Genomic DNA, 25,347 nt, shown 5'->3' on the forward strand with positions numbered 1-25,347 from the left:
AGATTCCTTTTTTTTGTACAGAATACTTCAATACTTAAGCAGTTATTAAATCATTTCTTCCTGTCTTGAAACAAATATGTAAAGACTCCAACACACAGTTTCTGTACATTGCAAGGCAAAACTCCTCCATGGACATTAAATTGGTTATGGAATGAGTTAAGCTGTCATTTTTTGTTTATGTTTTTCTTAATCAAACCATCCCTGGCAAGTGTATATATCTAAGGGTCTGAAAATTATCTTCTCTGAATTCAGTAATTTTGATTCTTTACAAAGCCTTCACTTGAATGACTCTTCTAACTATTAATCATTTTATAGCACTTCTTTGAATGCTCACCAAATTTCCTGCATTCATCTTTAGCTGTTATAATACGATCACTTTAACTCTGATCTACAACCATGTTGAAATATTGTTGAAAATGTTCTGTTCTGTGCAAGGCATATAAGCCTCTGAAAACACATTTCAGAGGAAAAAAGTGTCAGACAATGTTGCTAAAGGAAGGGACCTGCCCTGGGATGTTAATTAAGTCCAGTTATTGTATCCATATTAAACCTGTGTCTGCTAACTCCAGCTTAAAAATCAGCAAAGCAGAAGAAAAGAAATGCACAAGAGAAAAATAGAAACTATCTCCTGCTTAAGGAGAGTGATACGTTTAGTGGTATCACTTGCTGAATGAAGCCATTCTTTTTTTTTAAATAAATTATTTTATGAAAAAACAAAAAATGATAGAAGGAAATCTGGAAGCTAGGAGGTTTAAAAAGGTAAATTTGAAGTTTCTCATTGGTTAGCTCCAATAGCCAAGAAGAGGGGAACAGCTTATCTGTGGCCATAGTAGTGTGAATTACAGTCAATTACTGAGAAAGGCAGACCTGGAGGTTTTGGATACTGAACGCATCCCAGAGATAAGAACATGTTGCCAGAGAGTTTTTAAATTTTTTGAATTAGGATTCAGGGTGAGTTCATAAAAGCAAAGTGAAACAATATCATACCTGGAGGTACCTTAGCTATTTATTGTTTTTAACAATTACTCTAAAATTGCCTAGATTGTTGGTTAACATTAAGCAAAGCTGTTTTTAATATCAATACCTATAATTTTTTTAAAGAGAAAAGGTACTGTGGTAAAACATAAACAGAAAGTTTAGCTCATCTGGAGAGACTGAAACTGGAAAAATAAAGCAGAAAGGGAGCAAGTACTTCTTAAAGTGTTAAATCCTAAGTATGTTATCTATATGTTTTCATTTCATCCTTAGAAGAAGACATTCAAAACTGACTCAGAGATGTTAAGGAGCATGTTCAACCTATCAGTACACTGTTCATATTATATCGGTGTTCCTAAGTGTCCTTCCCAAGGTGTCATTCATTCATCCTTCAGCTATTTTATCCATCAAATACTATATTCCAGTCTCTGGAGCCATATGCTGAAATCAATGGTGAACAATACAAGGGCATAACTTCAGGGAGTTTTACCTATTTCTGAACAATTCTTCAAGTTTTGGGGAATTCGAGTCTTCTCCTCCAGCCTGTCGGTCTCCCATTCCATATTCTGCTATCTGCCTTATTAATGGGCATTCTTTTTGTTATATTCCTGTGATCAACTCAACTATGAGTCACTTAACAGGGCAAAAACAAAATGATCAAGCAGCCTTCTCTGACACATGCAACCAAATTAGCATAGGAAACAGCTATTAGGTCACATCCACTCCATCCCTTTGGGAACACAGCAAAATGTTCCTTGTATTATGCTACATTATTTCTCAACTACATTGTCCTGCCTAGTTGTAAATAATTATAAATGACTCAGTGGCAGGGTTTCCACTATTTCCTCTCAGAGGTTAACTCACAATTGAGTAATTTTCTGTGTCAAGATGGTTTCTCTGATAGTCCTTGTCTTTTCATCTAATTGTACTCTGATCTACCCTGATTCCATATTATACAATTCCTTGTTTACTGTTTTTATACCCTTCAAACATAGCTATATGGCTATCACATCCTATTCCTTCCCCTCTCCCAAGAATCGATTGGTTGATTCTTAACCTAACTTTGGTAGAGGAAACTCTGCCACAATGTCTAGCAACCTCACTATTTCCTACCCTATGTAGAACATGCCATCTAATATCTTGCAGTGCTGGGGTCAGACCTTACAAATCACTGCCTATACACTGAGTAGTGATGTGGGTATCCAGAGACCAGATTGCATTTGAACTATTTTCTCTATCATCTCCATTCTTCTATTTGTCTAGGGTACAAAAGCACCTCTGTAGCTATTTTTTTCCAACCACATGTTTTGAGGACAGTAGTAAAACAGATCCAATTCCTCAGAAGAACATCTTAGAAGATTCAGTTGACTCTACCTGAGTGGAGAATTCACTCACATACTCAACTTTTATTGGAAAACAGTAGTGCATACCCTGTTCAAAGCATTAGGTATACTATGTGAATCTGATATATTCTTCTTCCTGAAGAAATTTAATCTAATAAAGGAGATGACTAGGTCCTTCTCATCAACTTACCCACCCCTGCCTTCTCTTCTAAAGACTATTGGAGTTATTGGCATGTAGTTATTCATGCCAAAATCAAGGAACCTTTTATTCTTGTCCACCCACTCCATGCCACAACCCTGCAACTCACACCTAATCCACTAACAAATTCTCCAAAACAAATCCCACATTCAACTACTTTTCACTATCTCTACTACTAAAACTCAAGCCCAACCTATAACCACTTGTTGCCTGAATTATTGTAACTGGCATCCGAACAAATGTCCCTGCTTTTTCTCTGCCCCTTCTACAGCTGCCAGCTGTTCATCTCCAAGTCCATAACAAATCATACCACTGTCCTGCTTAGAACAGCTTCCCTCTGCAATTAGAATAAATTTGAACTCTTTACAAGGCCTTACAAGGTTCTATGTCCCTGACTACCTCTTTAACTTCAACTCCTTTCATACTACTTTTTGCTTACAACACTCCAATTTCAGTAGCTTTTTTTCCTGATCTTTGAATACATAAAGCATTTTTCCATTTAGGGGCATTTATACTTGATGTCATTCTTCCCAGAATGCTTTCCCCTTCCACAGATTTTTATATGGCTGCCTGTCTCTCATCACTTAATTCTTAGTTCAAATATATTCCGAGAAGCCTTCCTTGAACTAGCTAAAGTCTCCTTTGTACCCATTGCACCCACCATACCCATGTTTAGTCATTTTACAAGTCTTACATTGCTCTGTTTTTCTTTACAACACTTATCACTAACTGATATTATTATATTTACTTATTTGTGATTATTGTTTACTTTCTCTACTGTCTCTACTAAAATATCAGCTCCATGAGGGAGGGGACTGTTTTGTTCACTGCTATATCCCTAGTTCCTACAAGAGTACCTGGTACAGTGTATGGCCCTAGTTAATAACTTTTGAAGGAAGGAAGGAAAGAAGGAAGGTAGGAAAAGAGGGAGGAATACTGTCTCTCCCTGTGCATAGTTCTTAAATATATATCTCCTAGTAACTTGTTCCAGTCCTGTTCCCTTCTCCTATATAGTACCATTTTGGGAAGGTCCCTTCCACCCACCCACCCCCAATGGCTCTAATTAACACTCACCCAAAAAACTCACAATCTAATTATTGAGTCCTTGTTTCTTCCCTGTATATGATAATTATAGTTACAATTTCTTGGTAGGCTTTTCTACTTAGCCTTACAGATGCTTTAAACTCTGCATTTGCAAAAACTAAATTCATTATTTTCTTTCCTTCTGATATAGTGTATGTAAAATACCTAGTCAAATGCTCAGTATCTAGTAGATACTCAGTAAATGCTATTTCTTGTAACTCCATCTAGTATATTAAGCAAGAAGCTTTGGACTCACCTTGGACTCATGTTTCTTTCTTTTACTGAACCCACCACTTCAATTTTCAAGTATTTAGAAGTATGAAAACCCAACACTCTTAGGATTCTCAGCTTTTAATCCTTACTCTAGTTACCCTTCCCTGGCACACATTCATTCAATTCAATTTGCTATTCAATGAGTATTGAGCCTGTAACCCTGCTAGCATGAATAATACATGGACACTGCCCAAAATTTACAGGGGGTGGGGAACAGAAGAGTAGACAGCTGTTACAATATAGAATTAGCAATTCTAGGTAGAGAAACTAAAAGGATGTTGTTCATGGGATGAAAATTTAATACAGTTCATGGGTAGAAGTGCTAGAAAGTATCTTAGACATGGTAAAGTTTTGGTTAAGTGTTAAGTGTTGATTAGGAGTTAGCTAAACTAAGAAAAGGAGAGAGCAGTCACCATTGCAGGAAGAAGGAGTAAAATGTAAAAACATACAGAGATATGGGAGATGATGTTATAGTTGGGAATATACATGCAGTTGAATATGGCCATAACATAGAGTGCAAGCTTGTATGGAGATAAATAGGGGTTGTATCCAAAGGGCCTTATTCAACCAAATTAAGAAGTTTGGACTTTATCCTGAACACAATAGGGAATCTTGATAAGTTTTGCTGAGTAAGAGTTTCATAACAAGTTTTACTTTTAAGAAGATGACACTAGTTGCAGTGTGGAGAACAAATTCAGGAGTTAGGAAATATAGTAAGACTGGAGGTAGATAAAGTAGGTAAAAGGCTACTGCAGTGAACAAACAAGAGAGGAGAAATTTTCAGTAGGTAAATTTGCCAAGACTTCACCAACTAGATACAGAAGTGAGTAGTTGAGAAAACTGAGTTCATTATGAACTATTTACTCATATAGAGGTACACAAGAGGAGAACCAAATTTTATCAAGTATTGGAGGTGAAGGTTAATGAGTTTAATATATACATGTGGAGTTTTTGAGTTATCTGTAGGGGCATACAAATGGAGATATCTAGAAAGAAGTGTGATATATGAGAGAGTGGTATGGAATAAAATGCGAGATTTAGAAGTCTTGTTTGCTAAGTAAAATCATGAGAATGAATTAAAGTTACTTGTAATGTGTAGTATTAGAAGAGACTATAATATTTAAAGGGAAAGTAGAGGAAAAGTAGCCATAGGAAAGGAATAGGCAAACAAAGGCAAAGAAAAAACAGGGAAGAGTAGTGTTATTGGAGGCAAAGAGAGAGGAAATTTTGAGAAGGAAGCAGTTTTCAACATGTTAAGTGCTGAGGAAATGTTGCACTTGGTTGAATAGTGTCCCCCAATATTCATGTTTACTCAGAATCTCAGAAAGCAACATTATTTGGAAATAGGGTCTTTTGCAGATGTAATTAGGTAAGATGAGGTCATACTTGGTTGAGGTAGGCATTAAATCCAAGGGCTGGTATCATTATAATAAAGCCATGCAGATGCAGAGACACAGAGGAAATGCTATGTGTAGACAGAGGCAGAGGTTGATGTGGCCATGATCCAGGGAATGACAAGTGTTGCTGGCAACTACCAAAAGCTAGGAAGAGGGAAAGGATTCTTTCCTAGAACCGTTCAAAGGAGCATGGCTCTGGCAACACCTTGATCTCAGACTTTTAGCCTTAAGAACTGTGGAAGAATTTCTGTTGTTTTAAGGCACCACTTTTTATTTTGTTATGGCAGCCATAGCACACTAGTACAGAGGTTAAGTAAGATAAAAACAAAAAAAAGTTTATTTCTTTAATTAACAAGTAATGTTGGCCAGAGTCACTTGAGGGATGTAGGTGGAGATAGGATTAGATTGCTATGGGTTGTGCTTATGAGTGAAAGGTGGTAGAGTAGAAACAGTAAGTGTGACAATTTTTCAAAGTAGTTTAGCTATACAACAAAGGGCAATATATGATGAATATAAGTCTGAGAAAGGTTTTTTCAATATGGGAGAGGTATGAGTTGGTTTGTAAATGTAGGGGATGGAACAAGGGCAAAGAGAATGAGAATCAAAGGAGTGAGATTTCTTCAGTAAGTGGAAGGGAATGAAGTCCAGGCCACAAAGGAAAGAACTGGAGTGTCCAAGTGAGGACATGAACTCTTAATTCATATCCCTTTGGATTTCAATAAGGTAAGGGTAGGGAAAACATCATTCAGACCCATTTATACAGGGATTTCAATGCTGGAATTAAGTGTTCAGACTTAATCCTGGAGGTGATTAAGGCTTTTTTTTTTTTTTTTGAGAAAGGGAATGCCATGACCCAGACTAATCACAACTAGTTCTCATAGCTCATGAGGTTTAACCAGAGAACATTTACTGATTAAAATGAATACAGAGATGTGCTTTAGGGAGATGCATTTGGAAGGACAGCATAGAATGGGCTGGAGGGCATCCAGACAAAGGTAATGAGTCCCTGGCATAGTGGGAAGAAGTCAAAGGAGACAGATGAGATATATATTAGAAACAGTGCAAAAAGAGCTCTGAAAGGTCTTAGAGCTCTGTTGATGATAAAAGAGTAAATTGAAGAGTATTCTGTATTTATGACCTTGATGAACAGGAGTGGGAAATATGCCATGGACAGAAATAGAGATATAAAGGGGGAGGGAGGTTGAGTGAGCTGTAATGCACACTTTGGAATGGAACTCTGCAGCTCAGGAAGAAGGTAAAGCAGGGAAGAGGGACTTGGCAGTCTCCTCTATCCAGAAGAGAGACAAAACCCTTGGAAGTGGATCATTTAATAAATGTTGGCACACAAAAAAGATAAGGTAAAGAATAATATCACAAATGTGCTTTGGATGTAGGAAGATGTTTCCCTCAAATACATAAAGGCTTTCTAAAGGAGGTAAATAATGTGAGATGTCCCAGAAACAGTGGAAAGAATGTTTGGCTATTAAGCAGAAGCTACTGGTTTAGTCCTACTTCTGTCACTTCCAAGCTGTGTGACCTTAGCAAAGTCCTTTCTCATTGCAGGTCTCAGTTTTTTAACCTACAAAATGGAGTCACTGAATATAGTGATTACAGAGACCCTTTTTAGCTCTGACGCTACATTTGCCTTATATTGCAGCTTGACTTTACTGTATAGCCTATCTTTGGTTTGGCAGAAAGGGATAGAAAACGTCCTAGGTTAAGGAACAACATAGAAAAGGCAAAGGTACATTTAAGAAATGAGAAGTAAACCAACTTGGAGCTAGTTGATGTTTACAACCTCAGTTATCCAAACTAAAGATTATTCTTTTTTTTAAGTATATTTTATTGATTGTGCTATTATAGTTGTCCCAATTTTTTCTCCCCTTTATTCCCCTATGTCTTGCACCCTGCCAACCTCCATCATCCCCCTGCACCTTAGTACATGTCCATGGGTCTTGCATATAAGTTCCTTGGCTTATCCATTCTCTATGCTATTCTTAACACCCTCATGTCTATTTTGTACCTGCCAATTATTCTCTGTACCTTTTACCTCTATTCTCCCCCTCACCTTTCTCACTGATAACCCTCCATATGATCTCCATTTCTGTGATTCTATTCCTGTTCTAGTTGTTTGCTTAGTTTTTCTTTTTGTTTTTTAGCTTCAGTTGTTGAGAGTTGTGAGTTTGTTGTAATTTTACAGTTGACAGTTTTAATCTTCTATTTTTTACATAAGTCCCTTCAACATTTCATAAGATAAGGTCTTGGTGATAATGAACTCCTTTAATGTTACCTTATCTGGGAAGCACTTTATATGCCCTTCTATTCTAAATGAAAGCTTTGCTGGATAGAGTCATCTTGGATGTAGGTCCATGCCTTTCATAACTTCAAACACTCCTTTCAATCCCCTTCTTGCCTCCAAGGTTTCTTTTCAGAAATCAGCTGCTAGCCTTATGGGAACTTTTTTGTAGGTAACTGTCTCCTTTTCTCTTGGTGCTTTTTAAAAATAAAGAATAATTATTTTTCTTTTAAAGATTTTTATTTATTCATTTTTGGAGAAAGGGGAAGTGAAGGAGAGGGAGAGAACTATCAATGTGTGGTTGCCTCTTGTGTGTCCCCAGCTGGGAACTGGCCTGCAGCTGGGAACTGGCCTGCAACCCAGGCATGTGCCCTGACTAAGGATCAAAAAATAGTTGTTTGGTTTGCAGGCCCATGCTCAATCCACTGAGCTACACCAGCCAGGGCCTCTTGCTGCTTTTAAGATTCTCTCCTTATCTTTAATCTTGGATAACTTAGTGATGATGTGCCTCGGTGTGTTTCTTCTCTGATTCAATTTCTTTGGAACTCTCTGAGCTTCCTGGACTTCCTTGAAATCTATTTCTTTTGCTAGATTGGGGACGTTTTCCTTCATTATTTGTTCAGATAAGTTTTCAATTTCTTGCTGTTGATCTTTTCCTTCTGGCAGCCCTATGATTCAGCTATTGGAGCATTTGAAGTTATTCTAGAGGTTCCTAATCCTCTCTTCTTTTTTTGAAGTCTGTTTTCTTCATTCTGTTCCAGTTGGATGTTTGTTGCTTCTTTCTGCTCCAAAATGTTGATTTGAGTCTCTATTTCCTTCCCGTCCCTACTGGTTCCCTGTACATTTTTTCTTTATTTCACTTTGTACAGCCTGCACTTCTTTCTCTATTTTGCATCCATACTCAATCATTTCTGTGAGCATCCTAATTACCAGCACTTTGAACTCTGCATCTGATAGGTTGGCTATCTCCTCGTCATTTAGTTCTTTTTCCAGAGGTTTGATCTGTTCTTTCATTTGGGCCATATTTCTTTGTCTTGGTGCACTAATTATGCTGTAAGCAGTCGAGGTTTAGGTACTCATTCACTGGGGTGGGTCAACCCTCTTTGCTGCATATTGCTTCCTCACACAACCAAAAGAAAGAAAACAGCCGATTTAAAAACAAAAAGCAACCAGAACTTCCAGAAAATCAAACTGTATGGAAGTCCAACAACAAAGAAATTAAAGAAGAAACATTCATCCAGACTGGTAGGGTGAGTGGAAATTGAAAGCCAGGGCAGAGAGGACCTTCAACAAGATGATGGATCAGGCAGGAGAGGTGGCAGCTGGAGGACAGGGTGGTCTCACATTTGTGTAGAGATAAGCCAGGAGGAAAAACTGGGGAGGAAGACAGACCAAGAAACCCAGGGTTTCAGTGCAGGGAAATAAAGCCACAAAACCTCAGGCTGTAAAAATCTGTGGGGGTTGCAGTGGTGGGAGAAACTACCAGACTCAAAGGAGAGTTCATTGGAGAAACCCACAGAGTCCTAGAATATACACAAACCCACCCACCTGGGAATCAGCACCAGAAGGGCCCAATTTGGTGTTGGTAGCAGGGGAAGTGACTGAAAGTGGGGTGAGAGCTGAGCAAGTGTTCACTTTTTGACTCCTCCCCCACATACAGTGCCACAATGCAGCACCAAAGGGGGTTGCCCAGCCCTGGCAAATACCTAAGGCTCTGTCCCTTACAACATAACAGGTGCACCAAGGATATATGGCCCAAATGAAAGAATAAATTAAAACTCCAGAAAAAGAACTAAGTAATGAGGACATGGCCAACCTATCAGATACAGAGTTCAAAGCACTAGTAATTAGAATGCTCACAGAAATGATTGAGTATGGATGCAAAATAGAGAAAGAAATGAAGGTTATGCAAAGTGAAATAAAGAAAAATGTACAGGGGAGACTTCCGCCAAGATGGAGGCATAGGTGGATGTGCCGTGCCTTCTCACACAACCAAGTTTAGAGACAACTAAATATTAGCAATAGAAAACACAGCCAGAACACGGAAAATTGAACTTTTCGGAAGTCCGTTAACAACAAATTCGTCAGCCTGACCGGTAAGAGGCGAAACCAGCGGCTGGTGAAGCGGGGTTGCACAGGAAAACTCGGTCAGACGGACTCAGGCGCGGAACCCAGACGTGCGGAATCCAGGCGCAGGGTTGGACCTAGTGAGCGACCGAGCGAGCCACCAGGCGAGCGACCGTGGGGGAGACAGCGGAGGAGCGGTGCTGCGTGTTGACTGCGGTCGCGCATTTGTGCACGGGCGGACAGGTGAGGGAGTGGGCGGTTGGACTGGGGCCGGGGGGGGGTCCCCCACGGCAAACGGCAGTGGAGGGCGCCGCCATTTCCCCGCTCTGACCCCACCTCCACATACAGCGTCATAAGCCAGCGACTCTGAGTGGTCCGGCCCAGGTGAACCACCTAAGGCGCTGATCCTCACCCAGCTGTGAGAAACAGTACAGGGGGTCGTCATTTCCCCGCTCTGACCACTCCCCCACATACACCGTCACAACCCAGAGACCTGGGAGTCCAAGGCCCCGCTTCTCACACTTAAAGGGCCAGAACAGACCAAAAATGGCGCAAGAAGATCTCAAAGCCCCAGAGCCCATAGATCTAAGCGATGAAGAAATAGCAAAACTCTCAGACGCACAGTTTAAAACACTGGTCATCAGGATCCTCACAGAACTGGTTGATTATAGCCACAAATTAGACCAATATATGAAGGCGAAACTAATTGAAATGAATGGAATTGCATAGGACACCAATAGCTATGAAAAGGAAACTGGGACTCAAATCAATGGAGTGGACCAGAAGAAAGCAAATAATGGCCAAACAGAAAAGAGTCAGGAAGCAAGAATTCGAAGAAATGAGGAGAGTCTTAGGAACCTCCAGGACATCTTTAAACACTCCAACATCCGAATTATAGGGGTACCAGAAGGGGGAAAGGCACAGCCACCAGTGGAAAACTTATTTGAACAAATAATAAAGGAGAATTTCCCCAATCTGGCAAAGGAAATAGACTTCCAGGAAATCCAGGAAGCTCAGAGAGTACCAAAGAAGGTGGACCCAAGAAGGAACACACCAAGGTACATCATCATTACATTAGCCAGGATTAAAATGAAGGAGAGAATCCTAGAAGCAGCAAGAGCTAAGGGGACAGTCACCTACAAAGGAGTCCCCATCAGACTCTCAGCAGATTTCTCAAAAGAGACCTTACAGGCAAGAAGGGGCTGGAAAGAGGTATTCCAAGTCATGAAATCCAAAGACCTACAACCAAGATTGCTCTGTCCAGCAAAACTTTCATTTAGAATGGAAGGACAGATAAGGTGCTTCTCAGATAAGATCAAATTCAAGGAGTTCATCATCACCAAGCCCTTATTATATGAAATGTTAAAGGGACTTATCTAAGAAAAAGAAGTTAAAGAAACATGAACAGTGAAAGGACAACAAACTCACAGTTATTAACAACCACACCTAAAACGAAAGCAAAGTAAAAGGACAGCTAGATCAGGAGTGGAAACATAGAAATGAAGATCTCAAGGAGGGTTAGCAACAGGGGAGTGGGAGGAGGAGAAGGGGGGAGAAGGTACAGAAAATAAGTAGCATAGACAGTAGATAGAAAATAGATGGGGGGGGGTTAAGAATAGCATGGGAAATATAGAATCTAAAGGACTTGAGACACATGGTCATAAACTAAAGGGGGGGTAATGGTGGGGATGGGGGGTAGGGGGGAAGGGAATGAAAGGGAGAATAGAACAACTGTAACAGCATAATCAATAAAAAAATTTTTAAAAAATGTACAGGGAAACAAAAGTGAAGAGAACGAACCCGGGACTCAAATCAACAATTTGGAGCAGGAGGAAGAAATAAACATTCAACCAGAATGGAAAGTAGAAACAAAGCTTTAAAAAAATGAGAAGATGTTTCGAAACCTCTGGGACAACTTTAAACACTCCAACATCCAATTCATAGGGCTGCCAGAAAGAGAAAAGGAAGAGCAATAAATTGAAAACTTATTTGAAAATATAATGAAGGAGAACTTCTGCAATCTGGCAAAGGAAATAAAATTCCAGGAAGTCCAGGAAGCTCAGAGAGTCCCAAAGAAGTGGGACCCAAGTAAGCATACACCAAGACACATCATAATTAAATTACCCAAGATTAAAGATAAGGAGAGTCTTTTTAAAAAATTATTTATTTATTTATTTATTTATTTATCTTTAGAGGGGAAGGAGAGAGGGAGAGAAACATCAATGTATGGTTGCCTCTAGTGCATCCCCTGCTGGGAACTGGCCTGCAGGAAACTAACTTGCAACCCAGGTATGTGCCCTGACTGGGAATTGAACCACGATCCTCTGGTTTGCAGACCTGCACTCAATCCACTGAGCTATACCAGCCAGGGCTTAGTAGAGAGTCTTAAAAGGAACTAGAGGAAAGGAGACAGTTACATACAAAGGAGTTCCCATAAAGCAAGCAGGTGATTTATCAAAAAGAAACCTTGCAGGTAAGAAGGGGATTGAAAGAAGTATTCAAAGTTATGAAAGTCAAGGACATAAATCCAGGACTGCTGTATCTAGCAAAGCTATCATTTAGAATGGAAGGGCAGATAAAGTGCTTCCCAGATAAGGTAACATTAAAGGAGCTCATCATCACCAAGCCCTTATTATATGAAATACTAAAGGGACTTCTCTAAGAAAAAGAAGATAAAAAATATGAATAGTAAAATGATGGGAAATTCACAGCTATCAACAATTGAGCCTAAATCACAAAAACAAACTAAGCAAACAACTAGAACAGGAACAGAATCGCAGAAATGTAGATAACATTGAGGGTTATCAGTGGGGGGGGATGGGGGTAAAAGGTACAGGGAATAAGAAGCAAAATGGGTAGGTAGAAAATAGACATGGGGATATTAAGAATAGTATAGGAGATGGAGAGACCAAAGAACTTAAACATACAACCCATGGACATGAACTAAGGGGAGGAATGTTGGTGGAGGTGGAGATGCAGGGTGGAGGGAGATAAACAGGAGAAATAATGGGAGAACTGTAGTAATATAATCAATAAAGTATCCTTTAAAAAATAAAGAAAATCCCAAACATTAAAAAAAAGAAAGGTCAACTAACTCAACTCAAGGCACCAAAGAAAGTATTCCACACACAGCCCTGACTGATATGACTCAGTGAATTGAGTGCTAGCCTGCAAACCAAGGGGTCGCTTGTTGGATTCCTAGTCAGGGCACATGCCTGGGTTGCAGGCCAGGTTCTCAGTAGGGGGCATGTGAGAGGAAACCAGATATTGTTGTTTCTCTCCTTCTCTTTCTCCCTCCCTTCCCCCTCTCTAAAAATAAGTAAATGAAATCTTATAAAAAGAAAGTATCCTAGACACAGAAACCCCAGAACTGAGTATTAAATAATGTTAATATGAAGGCATTAAGTAAGGAAAGAAAGTGGGAAGTATGTTCCAAGTAGAAAGGAGATAATACAGTCACAGAGTTGAAGAAGGGTACAAAATTCTTGGGGAATGGTACTCCTCCAGCAGTACTCCTCCAATGGTATTACTCCTATTGAGGAGTCAGATGAAATTGCAGGTATGAATAGGAATGAAGATATAAAATGTCTTATACACCATGTCTCTGGGCAATGAAGGCCACTAACAAGTTTTCAATGGGTCTGATATAACTGAATCTGTATTTAGATTATCTCTGTGGTAATACTTGGGAAGACCAATCTGAGATGGCTAAGAAGCTACTGATATAGTACAGGGAGAGATGATGAGGACATGAACTAGGGCAATAGCAGTGGCAATGAAGAGAAGAGGATAAATTCTGATAGTGTCTATGACATAAAAATCATCATGGTTTAGTGAGAGAACACAAGGAGTCATAAATGACTCAGGTTTCTCCCTTGGGTGACTAGGTAGATGAAAGTACCACAGCTACTATTTTAAGGGGAGACCTTCACAAGCTTGATAATGAATTCAGATTTATACAGATTGCAGTTCAATTTTCTGTTGGGTTTTCCTGCAGAGATTTTTACCAGGCTATTGTGCATATGAATATTGAGGAGAAAGTAGAACTAGAGATACAATCATGAACACGGAGGTGGTAGTAAAAACCATGAATAAATGAAGTTCAGATTAAATACACAGAGTAAGGGGAATCATGGGCCATGGTGATCAAAAGGAGATTGACAATAGGAAAAAATAATATTTGAGGCCTTGAAGAGCTATTGTAAAGAGAAAAGTAAAATGAGAAAGCTAGAATGAGAAGAGATTGTTATCAGAGAGTTCAAATTAGTCTTTCTCAACTAATTCCTGAGAACTAAGCCCTAATGCCTCCAGGCCGTGATTCTCAAGCTGTAAGCTTTTTACTTGGAAGGCTTTTTAAAACACGTTGCTGGGCACTACCTCCAAAGTTCTGATTCAGTAGGTCTTTGTAGTGCCCAATAATTTGCATTTCAAATGAGCTCCAAAATGGTATTTACCAGTGAGAACCACAGCTCTAAAACATCCATTGCATGTAATGAATTAACTTCTCTTTTATGCTCCCAGCTGTGTGTCAACCTTGAGGCAATTGAGATAATAGTCATTCAATTTACTTTCTTTGTTCTGTGATTCAGATAAGGAACACTGTCAGAAGATGAGTGAAAGTTGTCAGGGGTCCATGAGAGCAGGGACCATATACATATAATTAATGATCAAATCACCAGACTCTAGCATAGGTTAGACATTCAATAAATATTTGTTGAAAGGTTGTCAAGGTCCATAATACAGTGATTGAGCTGCTGATATTACAGAGTTAATTGTGGAAGTTAAGATCAAGGACCCATAAAACTAAAGTTTGACAGTTCAGAGAGTTCCAGTCAAGATGAAAGCTAAGGTACAGACCCTTTGCTTCCTTGCACAACAAAAAGAAGGATAACCACCAATCTTAAATCAATAAACAACCAAAAGTGCCAGAAAATCAAACTGCATGGAACTCCAACAACCAAGGATTAAAGAAAAAATCAACCAGAACAACCAGACCAGTTAAGGCAGCAGACCACACAGGCTAACTCAGGAAAACCACTGCACAGCGGACCTTGGGGACAGGGCTGGCTGCCTAGCTGGGTGGGCTGTGCAGGAAGGGATGGCTTAAGGGGACTTAGAGGTGGCTGTGGGCTACAGCAGCTGCAGCAGTAGAAGAAGCTCCAAGTCTCACACGAGAATGTGTTGAAAAGTGCCCTAAAGATGACCAGGCAAGCTGCACTGTTCCCTCTCTGGCCCCTCCTCCACAGGCAGTGCCACAGCTCAGCAAGGAGGGCTGCCTTGCCTGGGTGAATAACCAAGGCACTGCTCCCTTACAACCTATCAGCTACCCCAAGACAAAAGAAATATGGCCCAAATGAAGAACAGAGTGAAGCCTCAGAAAGAGAGCTAAGCAAGGAGGAGATCACCAACCTATCTAAAGGAGAATTTAAAGCCCAGGTAATCAAAATGCTCACAGATCTGATTGAGCTTGGTCAAAAAATGAAAAAACAAATGAAGGATACCCAAAGTGAAATTAAGCAGAATGTTCAGGATACCAAGAGTGACAGGAAGGAAACCAGGACTCAAAGCAATGATTTAGAACAAAAGGAAAAAATAAACATCCATCCAGAACAAAGTGAAGAAACAAGAATTCAAAAAAGTGAAGAGAGTCTTACACACCTCTAGGACAACCCGAAATGTTCCAATATCCGAATTATAGAAGTGCCAGAAGGAGAAGAGGAAGACCAAGAAATTGAAAACTTATTTGAACAAATAATGAAGGAAAACTTCCCCAATCTTCCAGGAAGGAAACAGACTTCCAGGAAGGAAATAGACTTGCAGGAAAGAAATAGACTTTCAGGAAGTCCAGGAAGTGCAGAGTCCCAAAGAAGTTGGACCCAAAGAGGAACACACCAAGATACATCATCATTAAGTTACCCAACATTGAAGATAAGGAGAGAACCCTTAAAAAAGCAAGAGGAAAGGAGACAGCTACCTACAAAGGAGTTCCCATAAGGCTAGCAGCTGATTTCTCAAAAGAAACCTTGCAGGCAAGAATGGGCTGGAAAGAAGTATTTGAAGTCATGAAAGTCAAGGACCTGCATCCAAGATTAGCCTATCCAGCAAAGCTATCATTTAGAATGAAAGGGCAGATAAAGTGCTTCCTAGATAAGGTCAAGTTGAAGGAGTTCATCATCACCCAGCCCTTATGATATGAAATGTTAAAGGGAGTTATCTAAGAAAAAGATCAAAACTATGAACAGTAAAATGACAAACTCACAACTATCAACAAATGAACCTACAAGAAAAGAAAAACAATGGAAACAAAAACTACGCAAACAACTAAAACAGGAACAGGATCAGAGAAAATGGATATTACGTGGAGAGATTTCAGTGGGGAGGGGAAAAGGAGGAATAGGGGGGAAAGGTACAGGGAAGAAGCAGCATAATTAGTAGGCATAAAATAGATGGGCAGAGATAAAAATGGTATGGGAAACAGAGGACTCAAAGAACTTATATGTACAACGCATGGATGTGAACTAAGGAGGCGGAATGCTGGAAGGTTAGGTGGGCAGGGTGGAAAGGGAATAGAGGGGGGAAAATTGGGAAAACTGTAATAGCATAATCAATAAAAATATTTTTAAAATTAAAAAAGCAAAAAAAATCTACAAGGGCGATGAAATTTTTCAGTATGACAGCAGGAATTGGGGTACAGAAGATGACAATGAATCAGGTACCAAAGTATTAAACAGAAGTGGAAAAATGACCTGGAGGCTGATAGATGATATTGGTAAGGAAATAAAAAATGATAAAGCCTCCTTGTTTGAATTTCAAAACTGAGGGGCTTTTGCATGAGACTGGAGGGATAATGGTTTGGAAGTTGTCTGTGGAGAGCTTGCCTAAACCAGGGAATATTATCATACTGTCCATTAAATTGTGTCTTGCTTTTTTAGTTTATCATATAATATAGTGCCCTGGGACTTTACTCATGTGATCAAAAATTACTTGTATACATTTCCTCTTTCTGTACAGTTTTGTCATTTACACCATGTGCATCATCTTTCATACATATTTCTTCTTAAGGTCATTCCTAATAATTCTTCGTGTTTGGTTGCTATTTTAAATGGAATATATTTACCCCTATAGCTCCTAATTGGTTATTGTGATCTATTATTAATTAAATTAAAGTTGTGTTTCTTTGATTTATCCTTTGAACTACATGTAACATGTTGCTATCTCCTCATTAATTACTTAATAAAATCTTGAGCATATGTTCATTTTTATATCATTATCAGTTAAGATTTTACCTTTTAAAATATTATAATATTTGTAATAAATTGTTATCATCCAATATTATTCAAGTAGATTTGGTAGATTATCATTTATAAGTTTTGCACCTACAAATGAAATACAAATATTCTTCTTGGAGTAGTTTGTCATGTGTTGGTATCAGAGTAACATTAGCTTCAAAAATAGTTTGAAGAAATTCACTGATAAAAAAAATCTGACCCTAAAGTATGTTTGGAAGTTTCTCTTTGACAATTGTTTTCAATGTTTCTATAGTTACAGGACCATTTAGTTTTCCACTTTTCAAGAATGCTTGGTATTGAAATTTTTATTACATATTTTTAATTTCTCTGAGATTTTCAAATTTATTAAGGTACAATTGTAGTGGTATCTTATAATTTAAGATGCTTTTGTATTTGTTATATTTTGTTTATCATTTAAATTTTATTTATACTTCATCTTTGTTTTCTTGATTAAATTTTTAGAGGATTATCTACTTAATTCATCCACCCATTAAAAAAAGCCTACCCCTGATAGTTGAAGGGAAATTACATCTACATTGCAAAATAATATAGAACTTCTATGCTTGCTGTAGTTTCCCATGTCTTTAGTCTTTACTGAACTTCTATAGGATAATATATAATTTATATATTCATAAATATTTACAAGAATAAAAAATATATAATTTGATTAGCTAACTAAATCTCTCAAAATAAATAGAACAGCAACTAATGCAAGAATAAGAGAGCTGTTTGTTTGAAGTCTATCAGAAATTAATGTAATGAGTCAGTTAGTATACAATCAAATCAAAACCAATATATATTTTAAAATGTGAATAAACTCAATAAACTCAAATAAACTCAATAAACTCAAACAGAATAAACTCAAAATTATGTAAAATTTAACATTTAATTGACATACATTTATTTTACTTTTATACTTTAATTTTACACAAATTAGGATTTTTCAAAATACAGTGTTTCCACACTGTTTTGTGTCGCTCAGTGGGGAGCCCTGGCTAAACTTGTTAACCAGTATTTCTGACTATCTCTCATCATGCATCTACCAGAGACATATGTTTGCATGCTACCTGGCACTCTAATGAATAATGACCTTTTATGAAAGGTTGTATTTAAATAGATATTATTGGTATTAGAAGGTAGTATATCATAAGGTAGAGCTCTTAAGAGTTCTGTATCAAAAAATAAGTATTACTGTACATTTATTGTGTTTAAGACACTGGCCCAGGCATCAGAAAATATGACCATTGCCTTTAGGAAACTAAAAATCTAGCTTCAGAGATATGGACACACATGTAAAGAATGAAAAGTTATTGTTAATTTATTAAATATATACTATGTGCCAACCTCTATCCAAACCATCTAAAAATATAATAGTTACTAAAATAAAGACCATAGAATTATATGAGTAGGTAATAATAATGTCCTGAGAAACAGTTTAACTGGTTATTTGGAAGTGAATTGTGTGAATATCAACACAAATGTGTAATTAAGAAATTCAGCATATGGACATATATGTATATTCAACAAAAATATAATAAAATAGTCCTGGGACAAGTACATTAAAAAAAACTACTCCTTGGCTTCATATTATAGTGAGTTCTCAGTCATGTAATTTCATTCTTCATTTTTAATAATGAAATATTTAAGGTTATGAATTTACTTTTGAATATTGTACTCAAATAAGTCATAATCTCATTTTTGTTGTTTTTCATTAGTCTGCTAGAATTTATTTGGGATAACACATGTATAAATGTGTTCTTAAATATTCAAGCAGTTGAAATCTTTTGTTTAATTTGAAAAAGACTTACATTATCATCTGAGAACAGCACAAGTATAATTTCCATTTATAAGAGTTTTCAAAGGTTTTCTTCATGGCATACCACATGATGATTAAAAAAAATATTCTCTGGCCCTGGCTGGTATGGTTCAGAGGACTGAGTGCCGACTTGTGAACCAAAGGGTCACTGGTTCAATTCCCAGCCCTGGTAGCAGGGTGTGTGAGAGGCAACCACACACTGATGTTTCTCTCCCTCTTTCTCTCTCTCCCATGCCTCTAAAAAATTAATAAATAAAATCTTTCAAAAACAGTCTCAAAATTTCTCTAAATGTTCTCTGAAAAAATGTTCTCAGAAAAGAGGGTGTATTCACTGTCTATAAAATATTTTTGATATTTATTAATTAGATCCAATGAATTATGTTTTTCAAATATTCTAAGTAGTTATTTTTTGGTCTACTTCATCTATCATAGTTAAATTACATGGAAGTCTCCCATAGAGACATTTCTATAATTTTCTTCTTGTATTAAAGTTTTTTTCTTTACATATTTGAATGCCTTTTTTTTACAAAAAAAATAGTCTATGACTACAATATCTTCAATGTAGTTTATATCATTATAAAATAAATTTCTTGGAACCAACATGATTACATGGTTACTGTTCCTGCTTTTTTTTTTTTTCAAATAGGTGACATGATCAGATGACTTATTTGGAGAATAGATTGAATGGGAGAAGGTGAGACCAAAATATAAGAAACCAGAAATCGTGAGTGACTGAACTAAGAGAAAAGCTACAGAGAGGTTTTTAGGGGACTGGTTTGAAGGGGATTGGGTTGATGGGAACTGGGGCAAGTGAGAAGAGTTGAAGGTTAACACTTAGATTTCTGCCTTATTTGACCATTATGTAAAAGGAAATATAGGGGGAATATCTGGGTTGGCCTTTTGAATAAGTCATTTTTTAAAGTTCCATTTTTTTGTATATTCATTCCAAAGGATTCAAGCCCAGACCTAATGCTAAGTGTTGAATTTTTGTCAGTTGATTACATACTCAAACCAAAGTCTTTCTACCTTATTCTAAAGCACTAGGATAAATATTAAATTTTAGTGAGAACACATTTATTTTATGTGCTAAGAGCTCTTTCATAAATTTGAGGAACAATTTACACTAACGAGGAAGGAATAACTGTTCTTCCTATACTATCCCCAGGGTAATTGATAGGTGAAGGTTATATTTTCCACAAGGGGGCAGCATCATCTAATAAGCCTCCACTAGGGGCTGAGAAGAGGAGGCTGAAAGGGGAGACAACATAGGTTCAGGGAGCCATAGGACCGGCCACACCAACAAAACCAATGGGTCCTACTATCTCCAAGTCCGTAATTAAGTGACTGGTAGTAGCGGATGTTGCTACAGGAGGGAGAAAGAGGATATGGAGTTTAACAAGGAAAGATGAGTGGGTGACACACCTGACCATTCCCATTATTATGACTGGTTCAGAAACCACCTTGGATAGTGTCTACATTTCCTATAAGTGCTGGTACTTCTGTTTTCTCTGTATAATCAGTATCTCATAGGGACCTTATTTCCTATTCAGGTTTTTGTCACCCCTAAATGGTTTCCCAGCTAGTCGTGTTCTCTGAAGGTTAGGTTGCAAAGCACACTCCAGTTCTGATGCTCTCCTTATTTAATATTTGGTTACCCCGATTATGCTTTTATGCCCTAGGGAAAGGAGTGAGACTGAAATTCATTGAAAGCTCATTATGTGAAAGGTATTTTACATAAATTGCCTCATAATCAACACAACGTCATTATAGAAAAAATATTATTTCCCATATGACAGAACTAGGAAGTAACAAACATGGGTCTATCTGACTCCAAAACAAAAACTCTTCCAAATCTACCATGCTACCCCCCCACAAAGCCTTATTTAAAACCTAAATCTTGACCAATTCAAGATTGAGTCAGTGACAATGTATCTATTGTATAAGGCATTGTTTTAACACATTACCACCTATCAAGATACAAGGCAGGCATGGCTTAATACTAGGTGCCAGGAAGTAATATAATAAATGACTGGGATCCTATATAACTTACTAACAAAACCCTTTCACCTCAAGTATTCTTTCCTCAGGATAAATCATTTGGATGTATGTAGCGCATGAGCACAATGGAAAAAGTAAAGATAGCTTCTGTGTTTCTGGTTTGGTTGACTGAAGGCATGGTGGTCTCAGTCACTGTAATAAGGACTTTGGAAAGATACCATTTTAGGTTTTGAACATATTGTGCTTGAAATGCTTCTGAGACATCTAAGTATGTCCAATAGGAAGTTGGTTATATGAGTCTGGGACACAAGTGATATACTTATCCACATACTGATAGTAATTGAAGCTCTGGAGTGGGGTGATATTTTTCCATGATATATTAATGAAGTTAGGAAGGGTGAAACTTGGGATGGTCAATATTTATGGAATGGTCAAAGGAAGAGCAGGTAGAAATCTGGTTTTAAAAACATAAACAGAGAGGTAAGAAAAGGACAAGTAAATGGGTATCTTGAAAGCAAGAAAGGAAAGTTTCACAAAGGTGAGCAGAATCCATTGACTTTGACAGTTAGGTAATATGTAGCTTTTGACAGAGTAGTTTCAGTGGAGTTATAAAGGTCAAATTTACACTGTAGTGAGTAGAAAGTGAAATGGTAAGTGAAGAAGTGGAGACAGTGATTATAGAATATCCTTTAGAAAGACCAAGTATCACTGAAATAGAGAACAAGGGGATAGTGACCAGAGGGGAGAAGGAAGGGAAGTTAAGGGGAATAAGGGGGAGGGATTTGGAGGAACAAATAGGAAGGACACAGGGATGAGAACTAAGGGGGGTGGAAATGGGAGGGAGGTGGGGAGCAAGGGGCGGGGGAGGCTGGGATGGGAAAAAATAGACAAAAAACTGTACTTGAAAAATAACTAAATAAAATTTTTAAAAAACACACACACAAAAAAAAAGAAAGACCAAGTATAAGCATAAGAAAGAGAAGATGGGGTAGCAGCCAGAAGGAGAAATATAATTATAAAAAAGACACTTTAAATTCTTTTTTCTAATAAAAATAATTAAGATGGAGCCCTGGCTGGTATAGCTCAGTGGATTGAGTCCAGGCCTGAGAACCAGAGGATCATGGTTCAATTCCCAGTCAGGGCACATGCCTGGGTTGCAGGCCAGTTCCCAGCAGGGGACTCATGAGAGGCAACCATACATTGATATTTCTCCCCCTCTCTCCTACCCTTCCCCTCTAAAGATAAATAAAATATTTTTAAAAATAATTAAGATGGAGAAACTTAGGCATGTGCATAGGAAACAAACTAATAGACATGAAAAAGTATAAGCTCCAGTAGTACAGAGCAAAGATGTAGCAGCCATTTGGAAAGCTCACCGGTAGACACATGTTTAGCAGCATCAGAATGATAATGTCCCAAAATGCTCTTACCTTACTTTTGCTTATGCTACTCACCTTACCTGGAATGCCTCTTTCCTTCTGACTGTTTATTTGTCAAATTCTACACAACCTTTGGCTCAAATTCCACCTCCTCTATGAAGTCTTAGCCTATCAATCTCTTCTGGTGTTCTTTTTCTCTTGAACTCCAATAGCAATATCTGTTTGGACAATCCATTGACAACCACCCTTTACCCTGCAAAATCTCCTTAACTGCTTTCTTCAAAAGTGTATTGCTAACTATTTTGTCACATGTGTGTCTTTTCTCCCCTGCTAGACTATACACTCTTCAAGGGCAGGGTTTCTATACTAGAGTTTGCCACAGCCCCCAGAATGCCTACCATGGAAGGTAGAAGGATCTCTTTAAAGGTTGAGTAGTGGTAGCCTGTTATGAAGGAGAAGACAAAAAAACACTGGGTTAGGTAGGCCCTTGGCATGTATTGAGTTATTTCATTCTCTCAATAGCAAATAAGGAGACCAAATCTTGCAGAGGTAAAATAAATTTATCTAAGCGACACAGATAGTATGTGACAATATCAGGATTTGAACCTAAGGCCCTTTATCCTATGCCTTCTGCTTCAGTGGTCTGCAGAATTCTGTTCATCGAAAACACCTCTTTCCTTGGTGGTACTGACAGAGATATGACTCTATTGAGACTACTACCAACCAAGTGGTTTTGGCAACCCCTGCACCTTGCAGGAAATCTCCTTGTATCTTACCTCCTGACAATCAGCTTGAGGATCCGGAAGGAGCCTTTGATGAGGATGAGAGCCTCTTGGCGGGAGCCATACAACGGCGTGCCATTGATATTCACCAGCTCATCACCAGTCCTCATCTTCTGGGACAAGGCTGCCTTGCCCCCATCTTCAATCTGTGTTGCAGAGAACAAAAAGTAGAAACAGGTGGTGAAGCAACTCTTTCCCCAAAATTCTACTCCCTGGCTCTCCCCAACCTCTGAGCCACAACTAGTACTGGGCAGGGGTGGGGTGGGTAGGTGAGGAATGGCTCCAGGAAGCTCCAGGCAGCAGCTAACAAGCTGATCACAGGCCATTATTTACAGAAGGCAAAGCTTGGGCAACCCCTTTGAGGAAGGAGGCAACACAGTAATAGTACAGTCATCTGGGTAGACAAACACTTCTAAAAACAAAAATGATGCTTGGAAGGAACCCTACAATATGGGCTAAAGTAACAGAATGACATAGCAAAATGTGCATGTAAATCAGAGCCAGAAGATCTAGGCTCTAGAAAAATCACCTTTGGCAAGTCTTTTCCTTATCTTTGAACACACTTTGAACTCTGGCAAACTTGAGTTTGGATCTTGGGTTGAGTACTTCCCAGCTGTGAAACCGTGAGCAAGTTACTTAATATTTCTGTGTCTCGAGGATCTGGTAAGTGAAATATAGATAACAAGAATACCTACCTCACAAAGTTGTTAGTATATGACAGGTCTGGGAGCAGTGAATCCTCAATAAATGTGAGAGCTCTGATTAGTATAGCAAGGGGGTTGACTTTGAAGGTGGCTTCCAGCTCAATATTCTGTGAGTGGAATTGCAAATTCAAAAGATACAAAGTATGCACAAAGTAATTGATCATTTATCTGTGTCTCTTCAACAAGTACCTAGCACAGTGCTTCCAGTGTCTGGCACATAGTGGGCATTTACCAAAAGCTGGGAACCTGGATGTTCACCATTCCACTATAGCCTATAGAATTTATATTGGCCAGGACAATCTTGGCAAGAAGTTATTCAGTTTCAATTGAGCAGGACAATCTTGGCAAGCAGGGGTGGAAGAGCATTGAAAGCAATGTCGTAAATATTATCCACTGGGGTATGCAAAAAAAAAAAGCAGAATGTTCCCCAAGGGTCCTCATTTATGGCTACTTTCATACATAATATATTCTTTCTATCCAAAGGTGAGTTCTGCCTATTGGAACATCAGTTCCATCAGTGGTGGTAGGAGTCATCTCATCCATCCATTAATTCATTCTTCAAGTTTTTAGTGAGGTTGTACTATGCACAGGACAAGATGCTAAGTGCTAGACATACAGAAAAGAATAAAGAACACACAATTCCCAGCCTCAGGGGTGTGTTTCCAACTATAGTTTATATGTCCACAAAGATGATCAAGTAAAAAAAAAGGTCCAACCCACTGATGGAATCAGGAGGAGGTGTTTGTTGTTTCTCACAAGGGCAAGGAAGGTGAGGGTGATTAAACTACACAATCCTTAGGGAAAGGTAGATTCTAAGTGGGGTGCCTATGCACTGGTTTTCACCGCACATGTTTTTACACTTCCACTCTTGTTCCAATCTTCCTCTCAGTCTTTAATAGCATCCTTCCAATCTATCCCACACCATGGAAGTTAGAATATTGCTGAACTTTAGGTTGGCCAGCTTATGTGCAATTTGTCAGATAAGACCTGAATGTAGAAAAAAATGTTAATTCAGGTTTTTAAAAACCCCATCAAATAAATAGAAATTGTGAGTTAAATCGTAGATTGTTATTAAATTTATTGCTGCTAGTCCAACACATTTTTAGAAAGTTAACCTTTGTTTGATAAATTATAGGTTAGCCAAGCAACTTTGAATATATATACACCTTTGTTCCAGTATCTGGGCTATCACTCAAGACAAAACAAGCCAATATTGGTAAATGGGGCACAACTCTCAGCAAATTAATTAGGATCACACTCTTATTTCCATTGTCATTATCATTATTATTTCACAGTCACTGTTGCCTGCTGAAAAGAAAAAAAAGCAAAGTGCTGTACTTGAATTTCAGGAGTTCTATTTGAATGACTCACTTCTTTGGCATCCATGGAAGGCCCTCAGTCTCAGGCAGGACTTTCAACAGATACCAGCCATTTGAAAGGGCTTCATAGGCTAACAAACAACCATAAACAGGAGCCTAACTAATGAATGCTAATATATTTTTTCTGTTGGTATACGTTAGTCTTCATTCACTCTACTCATTTTTTATTCATACATCTCAATTATCCATATTACTGTTACCTATAGCAAGTCTTCCCTTCAATATGTATTGATATTAAGTACCAGTTTAGGTTAATTTAGCACTTTGTTACATGAATGAGATTCATGTTTATTCTAGGCCAGAAAATGAAAAGGGGGAACTTTTTAAAATAAAATGTTTAATTCTTGCTGTAGCAAATGCTCAGGCA

The 25,347-nt window shown here is 38.2% G+C and overlaps 1 protein-coding gene across 3 annotated transcripts in view; it reads right to left on the reverse strand.

Annotated features, from left to right (window-relative positions):
* Positions 1-25,347, reverse strand: part of SHROOM4 (shroom family member 4) — a 262,559-nt gene that overhangs the window by 114,259 nt on the left and 122,953 nt on the right. For 2 of the 3 annotated variants that reach the window (XM_037159038.2, XM_053670636.1), the window contains exon 2: positions 22,892-23,043. In XM_037159038.2, coding sequence (XP_037014933.2) covers positions 22,892-23,043 — 152 coding nt within the window. Of the gene's footprint in view, positions 1-22,891; positions 23,044-25,347 lie in introns of those variants that run through there. The other variant, XM_053670639.1, reaches the window with a different exon arrangement.

This window comes from Artibeus jamaicensis, unplaced genomic scaffold (genome assembly GCF_021234435.1).
Source record: "Artibeus jamaicensis isolate MK-2021 breed Jamaican fruit bat unplaced genomic scaffold, CSHL_Jam_final contig_60, whole genome shotgun sequence".
NCBI classification, from domain to species: domain Eukaryota; kingdom Metazoa; phylum Chordata; class Mammalia; order Chiroptera; family Phyllostomidae; genus Artibeus; species Artibeus jamaicensis.